The sequence below is a fragment of the Peromyscus californicus genome, unplaced genomic scaffold, assembly GCF_007827085.1.
Source record: "Peromyscus californicus insignis strain IS unplaced genomic scaffold, ASM782708v3 Scaffold_1__1_contigs__length_55948999, whole genome shotgun sequence".
Taxonomy (NCBI): Eukaryota; Metazoa; Chordata; class Mammalia; order Rodentia; family Cricetidae; genus Peromyscus; species Peromyscus californicus.
Window position 1 is genome coordinate 22,158,161 of NW_026294492.1, and position 22,644 is coordinate 22,180,804.

Genomic DNA, 22,644 nt, shown 5'->3' on the forward strand with positions numbered 1-22,644 from the left:
CAAATCAACTCATCTAAACCTCACGGCAACTCAGAAAGGAACTAGGATTTGCCCCCATTTTGTAGATGGGTAAGTTGAGGCATAGAGGGAGTGAGTGGCTCATATAGTGTTACATAGTAAAATATAAAAGAGACAGCGTTTAAGCTCAGGCAACTTGAACCCAGAATCTGTACCCCTTTATCTTGCTCCCTTGTCTCATTAAACCCGAGTGTGACCTACGAAGGCCAGTCTTACAGAGGTGACCAGAACAAGACAAGGCCAAGTGCCCGAGTAAAGTGCTCTGACATTCATAAACAAGCCTGGAAAAACTGTGCCCTGACTCTACAAACATTTACCAGGCAGATGTGCTCAGCCAGCATTTGCCAAGCACTTGTACTCAGCCAGCATTTGCCAAGCTCCTGTATGCTGTAAGCATTTATGGAGTACCCTGTGCCCCTGCTGGCTGCCACAGAAGCATTGACTGGTTGATTGGCTGGTGGTTCATTTCCAAGGGCTCCCCGGGAGCACTTCTTTCTGGCTCTGGAGCACTGTGCCAAGGGTCAGAAGCTGGACTGAGCCCTGTGAGGAGGGCTAAGGAGGGAGAAACCTTGCTTTTACTGTGCTACATTGGACCAAGCAGTTATTAAACCCAGGCCCCTGACTTTGAGTGCTTGGCTCTGAGGTCTCCCCCCAACCATCTTAAAGCTGAAATCCCTCTGCGGTCGTGGTGAGTGATAGGACCTTTGAGAGTGGCTTGGGTCAAGGGTTCTGCCCCTGAGGGCAGATGAACGCATTGCCGCAGGGATGGCTGGACATCACAGGGTGGGATCCTGATGTAAAGGGTGACTTGGCGTCTTTCTATCTTTCTCACACACAGGCATGCATCTCTGCCTTCCACCATAGACTAATGCAACACTCATGCCCCCACCAGAGGCCAGTACCTGTTCTAGGACTTGCCAGCCTCCCAACCCCGAGCCAAATAAAGTTTCATTGTTTGTAAATGGCTCATTCTAGTTTTTTAAAATCACGGAAGCAAAAAGTTGACTCAGACACCAGGACACACTTGCTGGGTGGCTGTACCTGCCCTGCCCGCCTGACAGGTGTGGGCAAGCCCCATAACCATCGCCCTGGAAAGGGCATTACACTCCTTGCCTTACTTTCCATTAAGTTATTCCATGATTGTTGTGGTTGCAAAATGCTGGGAGCTGGGCATGCTGGGAGCTGGGCATGCTGGGAGCTGGGCACGCCAGTGCTTCCAGGTTCGTGGCAGGAGCAGTGGGGAGGTAGCAGAGCATTGTGCTCCTGTGCCTTCCATGGACAGACCTAGGGGTGTTGATCAACCCTCGCTCAGGCTCTTATTACAGGAGTGCAGTTTCCCACCCTGGGTGAGATTCATGTTCAAATCACAGAAACCTCCTGGAGGAGAGGGAGACCCCTTTTTACTAGTTCTGGGCTCCATGTCCATCACATAAAGGGCACCAGGAAGTGCTCACTGTGGGACTAAGTGACAACCTGACATGGAGTATCCTAATGACCAGAGTGTGTGTTCAGGCCTTAATAAAAGCCTTGACTTCTGAATGCTATCCCCATCCCTTTAACGACCTTTGTGTGACCGGCGGTTAGTGCCTCCGTTCACCCCGAAGCTATAAATACATTCAAATATCCATGTAGCCATCCTCCTTCGTCTATTGTGAGCATCGCTGTTTGTGTGTCTGTCTTCTGTCTACCAGTCATCCATCTACCTTTTTTTTTTTTTTTAATCTCAAGCCTCAGTTTAGGGCAATTTGGAAAATAGACAATATGAATCAGACATAAGAGAATAAATGGCAGACTGTTTGGAGTCAATCTAACTGCTTTAGACTTCCTACTCTCCCCTAATATCCTGCTCATTTGCTTTTTCAAAAACTGGTCCTAGGCTGGGATGATAGGTCAGTGGGTCACATGTAAGTGTAAGGACCTGATCCAGTCCCCAGATCAAGCCAGATGCCCAAGTCTATCATCTCAGCCAGACTTACTATCACAAGTTCCGGAAACTTGTGAGCTCCCTAGCTTGATGTACTGCAGTGGAGAGTGAGAGACCCTGTCTCAAATAAGGTGGAAAGTGAGGGCCAGTACCTGAGGTTATTCCTCTTTTACAGACCTGGATTTCTCTATCCCACTGAGTACCTTTTTAGAAAGTGTGTGTGTGTGTGTGTGTGTGTGTGTGTGTGTGTGTGTGTGTGCGCTTGTGCCTGCGTGCATGTGCAGGTGTGGGCACATGTATACACACACACACACACACGCACACACACACACACACACACACACACACGCACACGCACACGCACACGCACGCACACGCACACGCACACACACACGCACACACACACACGCGTGCGTATTTGTGTGTGTGTGTGTGTGTGTGTGTACACTGATCTGGAAGAATTAATTCAGCTCCCCATAGAGCCCTTTCCTCATGAGGGCATGTGGACGCCTAGCACCGTGAGTGCCTGGTGTGTTGGCGTAGCTGGCAAGGTCTTGGCCGCTGACATCTCCATCTCTTTCAGACCACCTTTGCCTCCTTCAAGCCTTCGCCGGACGTGTGCGTTTCCTGAGTGGTCCTGCAGTGTTGGCTGTCACAGAACGCCTCTCAGGTGAGCACCCGTGACCCCACCCAGCCCAGACAGCCTGTCCATCACTGTTCTCTACTGGAATGTATAGTTTTTTTTAGGTTTCAAAGACCATTTATAAAATTTCATAGTCTGCTTTTTCCATGACACTCTCCACATTACCAGAAAACAATCTTTGTTTTTGGTAAAAGTGAGGTACGTAGCCAAATAGTTTCTAAGAATGTATTTCTTCCTCTTTTACAGACCTGGATTTCTCTATCCCACTGAGTACCTTTTTAGAAAGTGTGTGTGTGTGTGTGTGTGTGTGTGTGTGTGTGTGTGTGCGCTTGTGCCTGCGTGCATGTGCAGGTGTGGGCACATGTATATAGAGGCCAAAGGACTTCTTTGGCTTCCTTTCCTTAGGCAGTATACACTTAGGTTTTTTTTTTTTTTTTTTTAAGACAGGGTCTCTCATTGGCCAGGAACTTGTTAAGTAGGCTAGTGTGACTGGAGTTTACTCTTCAGTGATGGGTACAAAGCACAAGCCACCACACCTGTTCATCTGTCTGTCTGTCTATCTTAGGGTTTTCTATTGCTGTGAAGAGACACCATGACAATAGCAACTCTGATAAAGAAAACATTCAATTGGGGTGGTTCTCTTACAGAGGTTCTGTCCATTATCATCATGGCGGGGAACGTAACAACATGCAGGCAGACATGGTACTGGCGACATCTTGGCTTGCAGGCAATAGGGAGTTATCTGACATGCTTGGTGGTATCCTGAGCATAGGAAACCCCAAAGTCCGCCCCCATAGTGACACACTTCCTCCAACAAGGCCGCACCCACTCCAGCAAAGCCACACCTCCTAATAGTGCCACTCCCTATGAGATTATGGGGGCCAATTACACTCAAGCTATCTCTCTCTCTCTGCCCAATGTGTTAGTTACTTTTCTGTTAGTGTGGTAAAACACCACGACCAAAAGCAATGCATGGAAGACAGAGTTTATTTTGGCTTATAGTTCCAGAGGGATACGAGTCCATCACGGCAGGGAAGGCGTGGTGGGAGGCAGCCGGAGCAGGAAGCTGGGAGATCATATATTCAGATGCAGACATGAGGCAGAGAGAGTAAACTGGAGGCGAGGTGAGGCCAGGAACTCTCGAAGCCTGTCTCTCAGTGATGTGCTTCCTCTAGGAAGGCCACACTGTATCTAAACAGCATCACCAACTGGGGACCACTGAGTGTTCAGTGTCTGAGCCTAGGAGAGGCATTTCTCACAGAAACCACCATATGTGGGTTCTGGGGATAGAATTCGGGGTGTAAGGCAAGTGCTTGGCTGACTGAGCTGTCACCAGACGTAGACTCCTTTGGTTTGTTTGTTTGTTTTGGAAGCAGGCTCTCCCTATGTAGCCCAGGCTGGCCTCATATGTAAAGTTCTCCTGCTTCAGTCTCCTTACTGTTGGGATTACAGATGTGTTTCCCTACATCTGGCTTCCAGTGATGAGTCAGGAAGGAATGGCTTTTTCAGGTAGGCACTGCCTAGCCCCTGATTCAGTAGCTCACAATTGTCACGAAAATTAAATAAAATAAAATGCTGCTTCTTTGGCCAGACAAAGGCTGTCAGGTGCCATCCTCTTCCTCCACCTGGGTGATGTCCATACCATCTTAGCACCTCGCATCACCTCCTCTGTCCCTTTTTCCCCCATGCTCTTGAGAGTGCACCCCATGGTGAGTTACCAGGGTGCTGCCTCCCCTAATGTCCCCGAGTCTTGGATGCTCAGGAGGTGCTTGGTTGTCACAGGCAGCATCGTTAAGGACTTGGGTGCTACCTCTGAATTCTGACTTCCCTGTCCCGTCCCTTGCCCCGGACCTTGTCTCTGTGTCCTGGTTTAGTCTTCCCTATGCCCCCGGAGTGACTCTTTACCTCCCATTCAGGTGCCAGGCCTCCTCGAAAGGTGTGGCCTGAGGGCTGGGAGCATCCGTGGTGGCTTCGGTGTGGGGTTTGGATGCCTTGGGGGTGAGGATGGGGGGCGTGGAAGTAAGATCACCCAGGAGACCAGACACAACCCTTTCCTGTTGCCCACAATCGGTGTTTTGCAGACTACGGCTACAGCTCAGTGGTAGAGCGCTTGACCGTAATGTACAAGGCCCCAGATTCCGTCCCTTGCAGTGGAGAAAGAAGTGCTGGGAACAGAGCTTAGTGTTAGAGTGCCTGCCTAGCATGCATGAAACCCCGGGTTTGATTGGCATCACTGTGTAAACTGGACACGGTGACACAAGCCTGAAATCCCTGTGCTTGGAATGCAGAAGCAGGAGGATCAAACATTCAAGGGCATCCTTGCTTACGTAGGGACTTTGAGACCAGACTGGGGTATAGAAGACCCTGCCAAAAAACAAAAACAAACAAACAAACAAAAAACAAGACAAAAAACAAAACAAACACACAAGCACCTGCAGGTGACTTAGGGGGTCGAGGTGGGTGAGGAGTCTCACCATAGATTATCCACTTACTGTTAATATTCCCCATTTCTTTTCAAGAGACCTCCGAAGCAAGTTTCTCCCAAGCTCTTCTGCTAACTAGGTGTTTGCTAGAAACGCCTCCAACACAGGCATGGACCAGAACAAGACAGTTCACTAGGAGTCAATCTCTTGTAATTACTTCAGCTGTCTTTTAGGCTCAAGTTTAATGGGGTTGCTTCTTCACCATGGTTCCCGGGGGGCTTCTGTCCCTCTGCTAACTTGAGAGACTGACCTGGCCAGTTGAGTGACTACCATGTCCCTGGGCCTGGGGACCATGGCTCTGGGGCGGCTGAGATGTGGGCAGGGGAGGGAGTGTGGCCTGGGCAGCTGAGGTGGGCAGACTGCTGTTCTTGGTCTTTGGAGGTCAAGAGAGTGAGTAGCTCATTGCGCAGAGGGTCAGAGTCCAGGAGGGTCTGTAGACAAGCCATGGCAGGAGAGAAGAAGGATCTGATAGGGCAAGGGCTGGTGACCCCATTGGTGGAGGCCGATGTCTTGTTTCTGAACTGGGTTCGAGTTAGGGTTAGGAGTTAAGGTCGGGGTTGGGGATGGTTCTTGGGATTTCTCTCCTTTTCCTTTTTATTGGTTTGCCCCATTTTTTTTTTATTGTTTTAAGATACACGTAACTTGAACTTTACCACTCCATTAAAGGAGGTTCTTTGGGTATTGACTGCATTCATAATGTTGTTCAACTACCACTACCACCCACCTCTTTTCCTCTTGTGAAACTGAAAACTCTCACCCTATCAAACAATAACTCCCTGAGCCCCTCAGCTCCTACAACCACCGTTCTGCTTCCTGTCTCTGTGAGACTGACTTCCGAGGCACTTCATGTAAGTGGACTCCTACACAGTTTATCTTCGGGAGACTGGCTTATTTCACTTAGCATCATGTCTTCAAGGTTCACCTATGTTGTAGCAGGCATTAGAATTATTGTGTGTGTGTGTGTGCGCGCGCGCACGCGTGCATGGGTGGGTGTGCATATGTGTACATGTAGAGGCCAGAGGTTGACTTAGGGTATCCTCCTCAGTTGCTCTCTACCTTATTATTATTTTTTAAAGTATTTACTTATTCTGTGGTGTGTGTGTGTGTGTGTGTGTGTGTGTGTGTGTGTGTGTGTGTGTGTGTTCGTTCCTGAGTGTATGCCTGTGTATCAGATGTGAGCAGGAGCCCTGGGAGATCAGTAGAGGCATTGGGTCCCCTGGAACTGGAGTTACAGGTGGTTGCAAGTTGCCATGTGGGTGCTGGGATCTGAACCTGGGTCCTCTGTAAGAGTAGTAAGTGCTCTACACCACTGAGCTGGCTTTCCGGTCTCCTCCTCCTTATTTTTTGAGACAGAGTCTCTCAGTGAACCTGGATCTCATCAATTTGGCTAGACTAGCTGACCAGACAGCCAAGAGATTCTCTTGTCTTTATTTCCCCGTTGCTGGGATTATGAGCTATGCCTGGCTTAAAAAAATGTTGTGATCTGGCTTTTTTTAAAAAATGTGAATTCGGAAGGAGTGAACTCAGGCCTGTATGCTTTCAGCAAACACTTTACTATCATTTTCTTAGCCCCCGAATTTTCTTTTGAAGGAAGAAAGATAGGCTACTGTCTGCACATCCCAGACTGTGTTCACCCTCCACCCGATGATGGACACTGGGACACTCCTAGCTTTGGGCCCCTGTGACAGTAATACCACCACAAACACAGAATGCACATGTATGGTTTTCATGGCCTCACTTTGGTTGTGTGGGTGAGAGATCCCGCAGAGACTCAGGAAACATTTTGGCTGCTGAATATATATAGATGCTTCTCTCCTACCTCCCCTGCCTCCCTTCCTCGAGGTTACTGGGCTGCTCTTCTGCCTTCTTGGTGACTGCTCCCCAACACAGCCTTCTCAAAGCCCAGAGAATACAGCATTCAGCCTGTTCCAGCCAGTTCCCTCTCTTCATGGAGCCTCTCCAAGGCTCTTGGTACTGGAGCCTCTCTCAGAGATGCGTACATGGCTGCAGGGTGCAGACCTGCCTTCCCAGTCATCACGTTGACACCTGAGAGAACTGTGACCATTGGTGTTCCCAGGGGGCCCCCCTCCCCCACTCCAAGATGGGATGCAAGAACCTTGGGGTAGTCATAGCCAAAATTTACACTCCATGGAAATGCTGTGGAGAGTATCAGTCTGACCTGAGGAGGATATTCAGGTCATCTGGTTCCCCTGAGGGGGATATTCAGGTCATCTGGTTCCCCTGAGGGGGATATTCAGGTCATCTGGTTCCCCTGAGGGGGACATCCAGGTCATCTGGTTCTCCACTGACTCAGAAATCAAAGGAACACCCTTGGGTTTGGGCGATGTTAAGCTGCTGAGAGAAGGGCAAATTGGGCATTTTAAAGCTCTAGACTAGCCTCTGGGACATGGGACTCCCCAAGGTGTGGAGGACAGTGTGATGCAAGCTTTTGGAGCCAAGGCAAAGTGGCCTCTGTCTTCAGCAAGGTCTTAATGGAGGAGACGTCTTTGGCCTGAATCTTGCTTTCCTCCTCTGAACAATGGGTTCACATCCACCCTTTTAGCAGTAAATGGAGTCTTAAAGTTCTAAGTCTTGGGTTGGAGTGATTTTTCAGATATGGCTAGGCCCACATAGTCTTCCAGAACCTTCTAGTTTCTTGGTCCCATAAATCAAATAATCACTGTTCTTAGACTTATTACCTTCACCAGCACTTGACTAGGATGCCAGGCAGAGTGGGCTGTGCACACACACACACACACACACACACACACACACACACACACACACACCAGTAAGATATATATTAACACTAATGTACTTAGGATAATAAGAGTCACAATAGTCACAGCCTCAGGCCAGGGCAACCTCTCCACGCAGGCCTGGGGAGGCTTTGATATTGGCTGCAGCCTTGGTACCTACTTTGCTGATAGAGAGCTTGCTGCAGGTTCATGTGGGTGATGAGTATTCTTGGATTTAGAAGGTTGGGTCCTGAGACAACCAGGTTCAGGGGATTCTTCACCAGGATGGAAGGTCTATCTGGAGCCCGATGGCTTCCACACACAGTCATCCTCACAGAGTGTTGCTTGATCGTGACGTTAGATGTCCAGATGCTGGGGAGGCCCTGTGGGTCTTGTTCCTTGCTAGCTGTTTTATAGGCTAGACTGCTTCTTTGGAGACACTGAACTTTTCTCCCTGTGACTGGAGTTGCTAGAGTTGGAGTCTGGACCCTGACAGCCCTAACAAGCTGGTTTCAGCTACCCATCCTCAACAGGCCAACTAAAGAACAAGTAATAGGCGAAAGCAGAGAACGGAGATTTATTCAAGGTAGCCACAGTGGGAGGGGCGACAAAGAGCTCCCGCAGCCTCCCTCAGTCCGTCTGAGGGGTCCTGACTGAGGTTTCGGTTGAAATAGAAGCTTACATAGTCACATGGTCCCAGGCCAAATGTAGCCATGTCCATCCTTACCATCTCCAGTCTTTACTTTTTTATTTTTTTATTTTTTATTTTTTTGGTTTTTCAAGATAAGGTTTCTCTGTGTAGCTTTGCACCATTCCTGGAGCTCACTTTGTAGCCCAGGCTGGCCTCGAACTCACAGAGATCCCCCTGGCTGTGCCTCCCTAGTGCTGGGATTAAAGGCATGCGCCACCACCGCCTGGCCTGTCTCCAGTCTCCCTGCAAGGTGATCTGACAAGGACCAGGGAGACAAGTCCATTTCCTTTTCTCAGAGAGAAATTTTTCTTCCTCGGGGAAATTCCAGTTTCCTAGGGACTGTTGTCTCCATAGCTGGATATTCAAAGAGAGGGGTACAGGTCTGTCTCTAGAATAACTTCATTCCTACCAGGTCCCATTGCTAGTGTAGCATTTCTCTGTGTTGGTATGACTTTCACAGGTGGAAATATGGATTTATGCAATGCTAATATTGGCTACTGTCTGTCACATGCTTACTTGACATTTGTGTATGATGGGGTCTCTAACAGTATCGAGAATCTGGCTTAGGCTTGCGATTCTTACTCTACAAGTGTAAAAGAACTCAGAGAGGTGGTGTCTTTCTCAAGTTCACACACCTGGAAGATGGTAGAGGTGGGATTGCAATCCACCTCATCTCCCTCACTGGGGCAGAGGGAACACATTACGATCGTCACGGACCTGCCTCATTTGCATTGGCCTTGTGGTCCTTTCTTTCATAAAAAAATAAAATTAGATTTTATGACTGTTATGAATACAAACCAATATTTCTCTTCTGATGTTAAAATAAATTGAAACATTTTAATGGGCCCCTGAACGTCATGAGGCTTGCGCACAGGGCCTAGGTGGGAAATACGCCTGGCTGGGGTACCTGCCCTCCGGAGCACAGAACTGGTGATAGAGTGTGCAACTCAAATGACCCTCCCTCTTTTCTTTGTGACAGTGTTGGTGGCCTCAGTGTACCCCCGAAAGCCTCAGGCTGTGGAGCGGCATGTCCTTCCAGTCCTCTGGTACTTCCTGAACAAAATGACTGGCAATGGTGTGCTGCCTGGGCGTGGTGGGAACGTCCGCACTGTGGTGTGCAGGCTGGCCGGAAGCCTCCAGGAACAAATGGGGTCCCGCCTGCAGGACTTCGCTGCCAATCAGCCCCAGCATGTCCTCAAGACACTCCAGGGACTTTTAGACTCTGAATCTCTGGGGGGCAATGACAAGGTCACCAGTGGAGAAATAATGCTCCCCGGCAGCAAGATGACTGGGACCAGCTGCCCCCAGTCGCCGGATTAAAGATGGGTCTGAAATGGGAAATTATTATTTTTTACCTTATTTTATTTTTTATGATGCAGTCACCTCACGGCCTACTCTCCCCATTAGAGTCCCCGATGTATATAGTCTATTTTGAAGTAGAAATAAAAGAATTGCTTATTTTTCTAAGGTTTTTTTTTAACCTTACACTTTTTTAACCACAGTCAGAGAATTTTCCATCAGACCAGTTTACGAAACACAACCACAGACCTAGTTTTAGATAGGATAGTGACAAGTATCTGGGCAAGAAAGGGACGCATAGGCCCCCATATTGCAGGAATACAGCCCAGCCCCCACATCTGTGAGCAGCTGGAAACCTCCTGCATCTCAGACCGCCCCCCCCCCCCCCGCCACGTTATTTCCTCAGATATGGTCTGTTTATCATCGACTTGATTAGAAGTCATTGCAGCACACATCGTCTTCCAGCCCTTCACGCTTCAGCCCTGCAAAATCTTGACTTTAGTCTCCGTGTATCCCGTGGGACGATCTACAGGGATCTGCCCAGCTTGTCACAGAGCAGGAAGAATTTAACAATGTACCACTAGATGCCTTAGCCAGAAGCTGGCCATCTGGCTTGTTCTGACGAGGACTAGAAGGCGTTTCGTGTTTAAATCAGCATGGATGGGACCGTGTGGTGGGGTCTGCCTGCTGTACATGACTCAAGTGTCACGTGGACTACGTGGAATGTCACAGGCTGCATAGATGGGCCGAGTCACGGGAATGTTGGGCTCAGTGGGGCCAGGTGGTGAGAAAGCAGGGGATAGTATTGGTCCCTAAGGAAAAGCCAGGGAGAGGGGTCCTGACCATGGAGGGGGTGGGGGGGCGGCAGCCAGGACATCTCTGTGGTAGCCTTGGTTTGCCGTGACCAGCAACAGATCGACAATGGTATGAGTAGGATTTAAGAGCTCAGGACACTGCCTTGAACACAGCCAGGCAGCTGTGATGTAGTGAAGACTGAAGGGGTGACATTTCGCCATTGGCCAAGGACTCAGACGTTACTCCACATAGGGGCAGTTCCAGATGGTGAAGTCCTGAGGCTCGGCAGGTTTTCTGGCCGGGCTGGCCCACCTAGTGGAATCCCCCTGCATCATCCATCATCTGACCTCCAGGTCTGATATGAGTTCTGTGCTGTCCTGAGCCTCTCCAGGGGAGCCTGGCCTTAAGCCAGGGCAGCTCTGGCCAGGTGGATGTTGGCCAGCCCCTCCCCAGGCTGAGTGGGTGATTGCAAGTCAGGCTGGGGCTTGGCTTCTAATAGCCGGCTTAAGTGTGACTTAGGGTCATTCCAGAGCCAGCGTGAGCTGCTGCTCACCCGATGGTGACCCCAGCAGGGCTTTCTGGAAGCCAGCTCCGTCTGGGCCAGGAGAAATGCTGGCAAAGGAAGTTGCACTCCAAGAGGCTGGTTTGTAAATCTTTCTAAGGCTTTATGCGATTTAATTAACCACATTTGCTTATCGTCTGAGCAAGCTTTTTTGGGGGGAGACCTGTATTTTCTGCTTGTCAGGATCCAAGGAGAGACGGGACTATTTCAAGGGTCTTGGGAATTGTGAGAGTCCAGGAACTTAGAGGCTGGCAGAGGTGTTTGAAGGCAGAAATGAAGCTTGACAGAGCTGGGAGGACGGCTCAGTGGTTAGAGTGCTCAGTGGTTAGAGCTCTCAGTGGTTAGAGCGCTTGCTGTGCAAGCATGCGAGCTGGCATTCAGAAGCCCAGGAGCTAGGTCAGTACTGGGGGGAGGTGCTAACACCTGTATCATTCCAGCCTCAGAAGGCGAAGGCAGGAGCCCAGAGCAAGCTGGCCAGCAGACTAGTCAAACTGGCAAGCTCTGGGTTTGATTGAAAAACCTTGCCTGATTGAACAAGATGGAGAGCCTTTCACATATACCCACACACACTTTCATCACACACACACACACACACACACACACACACACACACACACCACACATACTTTCACACCACACACACTTTCACACCACACACACTTTCATACTACACACCACACACACACACACACACACACACACACACACACACACACACACACACACACACCGCACACACCACACACACCGCACACACCACACACACTTTCACACCACACACACACACATACACACCACATACACACACATACACACCATATACACACACATACACACCATATACACACACCACACACACTTTCACACCACACACACACCACACACACTTTCACACACTCACACTTTCACACCACACATACACACACATACACACCATATACACACACCACATACACATATACACCACACACACATACACACACACATACACACACACACACACACAGGGAGGGAGGGAGAGAGAGAGGGAGAGAGGGAGAGAGAAAAGAAAACAAAAAGGATGAAGCTCGATGTTATTTCCTGTCTTATGTACCCACCTCAAACCCAAGCTTCTCGACCCTCAGGTTCTCATGGGTGGATGTGTTGGAAGTAACCATCAACTCTAGAAAAGGAAAGAACAGATCTTTGCTCTGTTCTGTGTGCCTTCATGGTCTCGGGGTTTAATCTATTGTTGGGTAGTCAAGGCCTCTGCAGCCCACACCCAGGGGCACATTGTTATGGAGAAAGGGCTGGGCGGTTCTGGCACACTTTGGGAACCCCAAATGAAGTATGGTGGATTGTAGTTTCCGGTCAGCCTGGGCTACAAGTTATTGCTTGCAAACCAAATAGAAATAGCATGATAACAACCTGGGCCTTAGCCTGTTGGGAAGTCCTCCAAGAGCCTCATATGAAGGTCATTCATGGGCAGTGAGTATTGTCCTGATAGACCCTAGAGATGGTGGCTTGGGGCTGGGCTCGTCCCATTCTTTGATTTATTGTGTGAGCCAGAAGCTCTGCTTTGAGGATTTGCTGTCTTACTGTATCAACTTGACACAAGCTAGAGTCATCTGAGAGGAAGGAACCTCATTTAAGGAAATGCCTCCATAAGATTGGACTACGGGCAAGCCTGTAAGGTATTTTCTTAATTGGGGATTGGTGGGGGAGGGCTCAGCCCATTGTGGGTGGTGCCATCCCTGCCTGGGCTGGCAGTCCTGGGTTCTATAAGAAAGCAGGCTGAGCAAGCCTTGTGGAGCAAGCCAGTACACGACACTCCTCTATGGCCTCTGCGTCAGCTCCTGCCTCCAGGTTCCTGCCCTGCTTGAGTTCCTGTCCTGACTTCCTTCAGTGATGGACTGTTATCTAGAAGAGTAAGTTGAAATAAGCCCTTTCCTCCCTAGCCTGCTTTTGGTTATGGTGTTTCTTCACAGCGACAATAACCCTAAGACACGGGATGCTTCTCGGGGGGTGGGCACGTAGCTTCTGGTTGTGGCAAGTCCTCTTCACACTCTCCACCCCCAGCATGGGAATAACACACTAGAGAGATGTCTGTAGACTATAACGACCAGGAATTCTGTTGGAGCCTGCCAACTAGGGTAGCTGAGTAGGGCATGAGGCTGAGGAAAAAACAGAGGCAGAAGAATAGACGGAGACAGAAAATCAGTGCCGGGAGGGCTTCTGGTCAATACCAAGCAAGCCCCGAGTTTATTTCACCGCCGGCTTATACGCAAACTCAAAGGCTAAGGCTGAACAAAGCACAGCACAGGCGGTCTGGTCTGTCCTTGAATCAAACAGGCAGCTTCATTCTCTCCAACACGTGCCACCTGCAGCCCGCCTCGAACTGAGCATTACCGAGATAATTAGCTCTTTCCCACAAGCTAATCAGGACTTCCTCACAGCCCCTGTACTTTCCCTAGGAACCTTACCAGAGCTTCCTCACAGCTTCTGAAGAGACTAGAGCAAGCAAGCTTTGAACTCTTTTGGGTCAGAATGGACGCCAGCTTCAAGCTGAGTCACCTTGGGCTCCTACAGAATTCCATCTCGCTTCTCCCATTTCAGAGTATTTGACAGAAACAATTGAAGGAAGGATTCCTTTGGATCACGTTTTGAGGGTGTGATCCACTGTGATGAGGAAGGCATGGGGGCGGGAGAATGAGGCAGTTGGTCACGTTATAGCCTGTTACGGAAGCAGAGTAATGCCAGTGCTCAGCCTCCTTTCTCCTTTTTCATTCTGATTGGAGTATCAGCCCACGGGATGGTACCGTGGTGGTTTGAATGACAATGGCTCTCATAGGCTCATATACTTGAATACTTGGTTCCCAGTTGGTGGAACTGTTTGGGAAGGATTGGGAGGTGTGGCCTTGTTGGAGGAGGTGTGTCACTGGAGTGGGCTTCCAAGTTTCAAGTCATGCTGTTTCTGGTGTCTCTCCCTCTGCCTTGTGGTTGTGTCTCAAGATGTAAGCTTCTCAGCTATTGCTCCAGCACCATGCCTGCCCTTCTGCCTGCCTGCTGCCCTGCTCCCTGCCATGATAGCTTGGACTCTAACCCTCAGAAACTATAAGTCCCCAACAAACTCTTCTGTGAGTTGCTTTGGTCAGGGTGTCTTATCACAACAGTAGAAAAGTAACTAAGATGGGGACCATCCACACCCAGGGTGGGTCTTTCCTCTTCAGTTAAACCTCTCTGGCAACACTCTCAGAGGCATGCTCAGAGGTGTGTCTCCCAGGTGATTTCAGATCCAGTCAAGATGACAGTGAAGAGTGATCTTCACAACTTCCTTTTACATCAAGTGGGATGTTTGAGATTTTAGAGAACATTGCCCCCAAACCTGTTTTTTTTTTTTTTTGTCCTGTTTCCTCTTCCTTTATTCATCTGCTACCTTCTAGGTAAAGAGTGGGTCCACTGTTCTCCTTGGTGGAGGAGAGAAAGTGGAGCCTGGAAAGGGAGATGGGAGGAAGACACAGCTGCACAATCCACCTTGTGTTTCAGACTCGTCTGGCAACAAAGGGTGTAGCAGCTGCCCCTCCCTCAGGGTTTTGACTCAGTTGGTCTGGGGTGGGGGTCAGGCTCCTTCCCTCCTCCCCTCCCTCCCTCTATTCCTTCATTTGTTCCTCCTTTCCTCCCCTCCCTTTCTCCTTCCTTCCCCTCCTCTTTCTCCTCTTCTCCGCCTTCCTGTCTCTGAGGGCTTAGTGCAAACAAAATGTTTTGTCCTCTCTATTAGAAAGTAGGGCCCTGCTCACTTTCGGGGGGCCTGTCATTTCTGCCCCTTGGTCCTTGCTTGACAGGCTCTTGCAGTCACCCCTGGCTTTTCTCACTCTCACCCCTTCCACCGGAGGATGGAGAAGGAGACCCCGACCCCCTCCCTCCCTAGTGCATTGCTCCTATCTCTTGGGGGTGGGTGGGACTCACAGCTGGAAACAGAGCACCCCCAGCTGAAAGTGTTTTTCTTTCATTTTAATTCAGTGACATCTGGAGGATGGAGGGGAGGAGCCAGGGAGGCTGGCCCTCTTTCTGCTCTTCTTGTGGAGAGAGATCAGGGAGGCAGGAGAACAAGGCAGTCTGCTAATCAAGTGCCTGCCACGTTTTGGGTCTGTCACTCTGCTTGACGTCCTTAAAGGAAGAGGTCACTTCTCTCTTTCCCTGGAGGAAGCTGGGACCCAGGGGTGTAGGGGGAGTGTCCACAGCCAGTGTAGAATTCTCAGGGAGTCGGGTCAAGTGCAGACTCTGATTGGTAGGCTTGGCCAGGGCTTGAGTTTTGGCATTTCCAACAAGAAATGGGTACTGCGGGTCTGGCAGGGGGCCTGCTTTGGGGGCCGGGCCCTAACATGTAGCTGGAGCTTGGATGTGTGTCCAGGTCTGTTGTTTTCTACTGACCTTGACCCATAAGGTCCTCTACACCTTTAAGACAGTTCTTCCCCTGGGTCAGTCACAAACCATTGAAATCTCATGAGTTCCTGAAACTACTCTGATCTCAGAGATTTTTTTCTGCCAAAACCTCAGGTCAGAGAGAGCCTTAGGTATATGAGGCAGGGTCTCTCTCTGACCCAGGGCTCACTGGTCATAAGGCTAGGTTGGCCAGGGAGCTCTTGAGACCCAGTCTTCTCAACTTGTCTAGTGCTGGGATTGCAGGTACGAATTACTGTGCCCAGCTTCGTCATGTGGGTACTGGAGATTGAACTCAGGTCTTCACATTGCACAAGCAAGCACTTTACCAACAGAGGCATCCTCCCAGCCCAGTACCAGCCCACATAAACCTAGGATTCAAGACCTCTGCCGTCGCCTTAATACTCTGAGGGTTAAGTTTCCAAGCAAGAGCCCACATCCAAGCGGTCGAAATTTTCTAAAGTAGAATTTCCCAAACATGGTTGATGAAAACCGCTCTGGGGAGTGGGGAGGAAAGAGGAGGGAAGGGTGGCCGCTTGGTTAGTCTCACTGTAGATCCGGCTCTGGGGGAAATGTCTAGGAATCAGCAGAGGATCCAGCAGCCAGGCTGGCGAGTCCCAAGAGGAGGCAGGTTGGAGGAGTTGCTGCTGGTAGCACCAGGGCACAGGACACTCGCTGTTCCCTCGGTGGGTGTTTCTGAGTCAGGGCCGTGTGGGGGATGTGTTGGGTCATTATTCCTGGGGCTTATTCAGGGGGCGGTCTGGTGTCCGGTTCCCTGTCAAGTTGCTGTTCCGTTGAAGAAGGCTGTGACATTTGAAGGGTTTGTTTTGTTTTAATCATGGCTTTATAATTACCTCTCTGAGGGTTGACAGCTGTTATTAGCGTCACCTTGGGCTCTCCTTGAGAAGTTTTACATGCAGAGAGTGATCCCACACCTCCTCCTCCGGAGGAGCTGGTGTCAGAAGCTGTTAACTAAACAATAGTTTTAAAGAGGCACCGGGCTTTGTAAGCACAGCCAATCCTGTCCTGTTCAAAGGAGGGGGATGGCTAGGTAAATAATTTTCATAAAGGGCCAACTTCTTTGTTTTCTGTTGAATCTGCTGTCTTTTACCATTTTGGGGCACTGAAGTAAAGCCAGTGCTGTTCCCAGAAGAGAATGTGCAGCAGTAGCTGCTGGGACACACACACACACACACACACACACACACACACACACACACACGACACATGGGACAGTCATATTGTCACCTGGTAGCCGCTTCGTGGGTTCATGGCAGTGAGGAGCAAAGAGTTTTTGGAAAAAGACTCCTCTTCCCTTACTGCTAGGAGCAGTTCGATCTGTGTGTTTGGGGAGAGAAGAGGAGGTCTAGTTGGGTCCACAAAGGATTATTGTTTAAAATTCTATCCAAGCCAGTTTAAGAGGCATGGATGAAAGTACGGCGGGGCTGTGGTTGGATATGAAAATTAGTTCCCTGTTTGTAAATGGAGTCGCTCCCCACGAGAAGGCTGCACCATCCCTTAGAGCTGCCTCCCCCGACCCTGGAACAATCTAGAAGCTGTTTGTTGCAGGTGTCTTGGGAAGGAAGCTGTTTTGGAACTGGGTGGATGTGTGTGTCTTCTGCCCCTAGCTGGAGACACATCTTTGGAGCAGCAACCCATTGGCCAACTCTCAGCCTCATTTTTTCCTCATTGGTCAGCTCTCAGCCTCACTTTTTCCTCATTGGCCAGTTCTCAGTCTCACTTTTTCCTCATTGGCCAGCTCTCAGCCTCACTTTTTACTCATTTTTGTAAGAGGTGCTGAAGAAATACTTCGTCATAATCGGGTGGGACCTAAGTTTCACGGAACAATATAGGTAACTGTGTTTTGGAAAGGGAGAGCATTGCATGCAGAGACAGGTGTAATTCTTCTCAGGTCCTCCGCCCTCCCAGCCTCTGTGTCAGGGCTGCCGTTCAGGGGCCAAAGTAATTGCTGACCATCTATCTGACTGACAGATCACCCCAAGACTCTGCCTGAGATAAATGAGCTGCAGGAACTTAATTTCCCCCCTGTTTGGTATATTTTTTTTTCACATGGACTTGTGTCTCTAAGCAAAATGTTTTAATCTTTTATTATTTTCACACTGAAAGATGTGGAGACTTTCAAAGTACCTAGTCAATTCTTACTGAGTTTGACAACTGATTACTTCCCCACCCCAGGCTTCCTCCCCAGCTTCCTTCCTCCCCTCCCTCTCTCCCTCCCTCTTTCTTTAGACACAGTTTTGTTATATAACATAGGGCGTCTTGAACCTGCTCAAGTGGCCTTCCTCTTCACATCTTCCTCTTCCCGTCTTCCTCTTTCTACCTCTCCCCAGCTGGGACTGACGTGTGCGGGTCCCAGGCCCCGTTTTCCAAGAGTCATTCTTCACTTTCTTTAAGGGTTAGTGTTAGTGTGCAGCTCTGGAAAGAGGGAGACATGATGCGGAGTTCTTAGTCAGAATTGTGAAATAAAGACAGGCAGATGTGAGCACTCAAGACACACACACACATGCACACACGAGAGAGAGAGACAGAGACAGAGACAGAGAGAGACAGAGACAGAGAGAGACAGACAGAGAGAGACAGAGACAGAGAGAGACAGAGACAGAGAGAGACAGAGACAGAGAGAGACAGAGACAGAGAGAGACAGAGACAGAGAGAGACAGAGACAGAGAGACAGAGACAGAGAGGGACAGAGAGAGACAGAGAGAGACAGAGAGAGAGAGAATCAATGGTATTCTGAGTTCCCTAAGATGGCTCAAAAAGGTGGTTTAGACAGGTGTGCACCCCACCCCACACCCAATTCCAGTCACCTGGAGCACAATTTTGGTTTTCCAAGATTGAGCCACGTCTACACCACACCCTCCCCCCTTCTTTAATTCTCTGTTCCTGGTTCTTTTTACCGAAGTTGGCTATGAACTAAGCCCTGCCAGTACCTTTACAACCAAGGTCAGACCCTGGCTCAAGCACCAGACTGCCAGGGTGTCTGGGATGCCAGGTTCAGAACCCTGGTGGTTAGATCCGTGGGAAGTCAGCCCAGTGTGGGTCGAGGGGGAGAGGGGGACCACATGATCCTTGAAGTGGCTTTCTGCAGTCCACGCATATAATCAAGCCAGTAGAATCCGAGTTCCCCCATAAAATTGAATTAGAGAGCCGAGTGAACTAACTGTTTGTACCTCCTCGTGTGCAATGCATCTTTAATTACATTTCATAAAAACGTCTGGATGGATTGATGGAACTTTCTTTAAACTTTAGGTAGGCACGGGAAGTAAACGATAGTGCCATATACCATGTTCTGTTAACACAGGCTCAGAACTCATTTGCTTTATGGTGGTTCGACAAAATCTTTGATGTGGGGCTACTTAAAAATATATTACCTTTGAAAAGATTTCCTTTGGAAGACAGAGTGGGTGCTTGGCAGCCCGTAAGCGGTCGACCAGATGATCAATTGACAAACATGTCAACATGCATAATTCACTGTACCCAGCTCCCCTGGTACATGCAAAACACTGGTTTGTTTTAGAAAAAGAATACATTTCTCAAAACTCCTTCCATTCACACCGTAGGATTTATGAATTGAGCCTTGTCGAGCATAAGCTCTTTGGTCTGTCTGTCTGCCATGCATTTCTATCAGTTTGGAATATTTGAGGATCTGGACTGGGCATGTGACATAAGGAAGGAAAATAGGTATAGCTTATAGTAAACAACAGCGCAGCCCGTGGAGATAGGTTATATTTCATTGTGGAGATTGTATTTATACTCTGCTCTGCTAGAAAACTAGATTTGCACCATTTTTTTCCACTCCGTGAATGTTTTGATAGAAATAAAAGATTGTGTTTTTCCCCTGGGGCAGATCTGTTTGCTGTGTTACTAAATGTGTTGGGTAAAAGTTGGGCTGAAACCTTCCTTCTTATAGCTCTGAGGTCCCCATGGGCATAGAGGGTAGATGCTGTAAGTGCACCCACAGAAGAGAGTTGGCTCAAATAGGAATATGGATGTGATGTACTCCGTGGATCTGTGGAGACACCCCCTTGTCTGGTATGAAGAATGATGGGTAAAACAATGTTCCATGCTGCTTTCTAACTCTACCATGGAAAAGTATGCTCGTGAGTGCTTGCCTGATGGGTTGGACCCATTGGTTTGGTTACTAAACAATTAAACAAAAACTATCGTCTTCTCTATTGAGCAAAAGAAGTGGATTTGACCCAGCATGGGCAAGGCTTTTTGACAGAGTGGGTGAGCCTAGGTAAAAGGATCTGAGAACCTGTGGAATTGAACTTGCCCTTCATGGCTACCAGGAATTTACTTACTCCCTATGGCAGAATCGTAGAGATGGGTTTGGGGGAGGGCCTGGTCTCCAGAAGGGATACAACTGATTTGATGCTATAAGCTTGGCAGCTTGAAGTGGGTTTGATTTCTTTTGTACAGAGTTTAACTCACGGGTAACTTAAGCTAGGTGAGGTTTGTGTGATGACCAAGTCTTGGAACCCATGGGCTCTGGTGTCAGCTCAACACTGCCTGACCTTTGAACTTCATTGCCTCTCCTGCTCCTTAGTGTCAGCAACTCTCTCCTGACATGCTCTGGTAGAAGGTGACTTAGGATTCCCATAGCCTGTGGGTCACTGGGCCACATCAGCACGCTGCCATTGATTCCCAGGTCTAGTGACAACTGGGGCCTCACAGGTATGACATGTAGGGACATATGGCAACTCATCAAGGCTCTCAGTGCATGACAAAGTCCTCTCGAGGGTAAGAAGGTGCCATCTATGGCTGATGGCAGGAACAAAAGTGGCTGTCCCCATCTCTGGTACCTGCAGCAAGGCATGGTGTGTGTGAGGGGCAGACCGTAGTCTTTGGAAGCCCCCTAGCATGCACTTTCATGGGGCCTGGCAGAAGTTCATACCTGGCTCTTCCAGGAAGCTGTCTAGGGTGCTGACCCTCTATGATACAGCATGTCGCCCAGTTTCAGGCTGGTCGCTTCCAGCTCTCACCACTACACTGGGGGCACTCAGCGATGAATGAACTCAACCGAGCCTGAGCTTTTACAGTTGGGCTCCTACATGAGGGAGGCCTAGGTTGGTAATCTGCCTTTCCCTAGGATTATCAGGTTCATCTTTGCATCTGGGTTCCAGATACTACAACTTTTAAAAATCCTCTTGTGCTATACCCACCTGGATCCCGAGGTTCACGTGCTCATGGATAAGCACTAGAGGAACCAGAATTGTTAAACGCTCGGGCTTTTTTTTTTCTTTAGTTGAAGAAATCCACCTGGAAGGCTGGAGTCAATGATGTTTGTTGACCTGGTGATCTTTTGCTAGTCTATGGAGCCAGACCTCACCTGCACCGTTTCTCAGCCCATAGAATCCATCCTTATGCTTATTGCAAACGCTTCCTCCCTAGACCCAGACTCCTAAGCAACGTTTCTCAGTCCATAGAACCCATTCTAGTAGAAGCGTTGACCAGGGCCTTTGCTAAAGAGATGTACTTTGCAAAGGAGTTTTGATGTGGCCACGCCCAAAGCTTGGTTGTGATGATCCTCACGAGGAAAAGTTTTTTTCAAAGTTTTACTGTAAAACAAATAAATCACTTGGCATCAGACTTCCAAAGTTTGACCAAGCCCTGGCTAACGAAATGGAGCTGAACTGAATATCCTTCTTACCTCACCCGGATCCTTCCCCTGCCAACCATGATGCTTGCAGGGACCCCCATGTCCCTACCCAGAGTCATTCACAATGTGGCTGTGCAGTCCCAGCAGCTGGAGCCCTGCCTTGTTTCATTAGCTCCCCAGGGATCATCCTTTAAACCAGTGGTTCTCAACCTTCCTAATACTGCCTCCCTTTAATACCTCCTGATGTGGTGACCCCCCCCCACACCATAAAATTATTTCACTGCTTCTTCATACGTGTAATTTTGTTACTGTTAATAATCATAATGTAAATATCTGATATGCAGGACATCTGATATATGACCTCCAAAGGGATTGGACCCATAGGTCGAGAAACACTGCTTTAAACCCTAGAACCCTGGTCCCTAAAGCTGCTTGCACGTGGGTGAGCTCTCAGAGGCCACTGACATGGTTTGCTTCTGCTTGATCAGAGATGCTGTACTTGCCCAGCCCTGCCTGCTGCTTCCCCAAGCTAGCTGCCCAACCATTTAGTGGTACCCAAATTGAAGGCAGCGTGTTCTAGGCTCATCTCAGAACTACACCTGTTGCTCAGGTCTGGCCCTGAGGTCAACACAGCCGCATTAACGAACATGAGCTAAGAGCTCTGTGTAACATGGCTGAGCATGGAGCCTCCTGTTCATTTATTTTCATGGTGTTCCGGCTGAGCATGGAGCCTCCTGCTCATTTATTTTCATGGTGTTCCGGGTGTGTCTCTGAAGCCCTGCCTCTCTCATTTTAATAATGTGACTGGTCAGGTGAGATTCACATTATAGGAGTCACAAGCCTGACCCTGGGGAGAGGGGAGCAGGAGGTCGCTGGAGGCTCCAGGACCCAGGATAACATGTGCTTGTTCCCACGATCCATTTTAACAACAAATAAAAGGATTTGAGGTCTGTAATTTTCTCCAACTTAAAGCACCAGCTTTGCAGCAGATCTGGTTAAGTTCAGCCTGCTTAGCTGTACCCGTGGGTGAGAACTCTTGTCTTTTGACAACCCACTGAGCAGGCACTGAATCACCCAATTACTGCAAATTCTTTTCTAAATAGAAAAGTGCTCCCCATCCCCGGGTGGAAAAATTCCAGGATCTGCAGCGAGTATCTAGCTCACTGGCAGAAGTAGAGGTTTTGGCATGACTGCCCTTCTTTGCTTTACTTCCACCTCCAACAGAACTTCTCTGCAGATGACCTAGGCAGAAACTTGGCAAGACGCTTGTGGGGAGGCAGGCATGTGAGAATGCGCCATACCCTCCCGATCTTGGAGCTCCAGCCCCCACCCGGTGCAGAGAACAGGCCTCTTGTTTTGGAGGCTTGGTTGTGTTCACTCGGACCAAGAAGCATGTGGGTGGTTAGCCCAGCCAGAGAATTTGATACACACTGAGGCCAAGGGTGGTAA

At 49.1% G+C, this 22,644-nt stretch overlaps 2 protein-coding genes across 6 annotated transcripts in view; both read left to right on the plus strand.

Annotated features, from left to right (window-relative positions):
- The window catches only part of Togaram2 (TOG array regulator of axonemal microtubules 2), a 69,965-nt gene extending 60,001 nt beyond the window's left edge, over positions 1–9,964 (plus strand). For all 5 annotated transcript variants that reach the window (XM_052746207.1, XM_052746206.1, XM_052746208.1 and 2 more), the window contains 2 exons: positions 2,526–2,612; positions 9,477–9,964. In XM_052746207.1, coding sequence (XP_052602167.1) covers positions 2,526–2,612; positions 9,477–9,817 — 428 coding nt within the window. In that variant the 3' untranslated portion in view covers positions 9,818–9,964. The remainder of the gene's footprint in view (positions 1–2,525; positions 2,613–9,476) is intronic.
- A 12,361-nt stretch (positions 9,965–22,325) lies between these two features.
- The window catches only part of Clip4 (CAP-Gly domain containing linker protein family member 4), a 107,143-nt gene continuing 106,824 nt past the window's right edge, over positions 22,326–22,644 (plus strand). The window contains exon 1 of the mRNA XM_052746214.1: positions 22,326–22,640. The gene's annotated coding sequence lies outside the window, so the exon portion shown is untranslated. The remainder of the gene's footprint in view (positions 22,641–22,644) is intronic.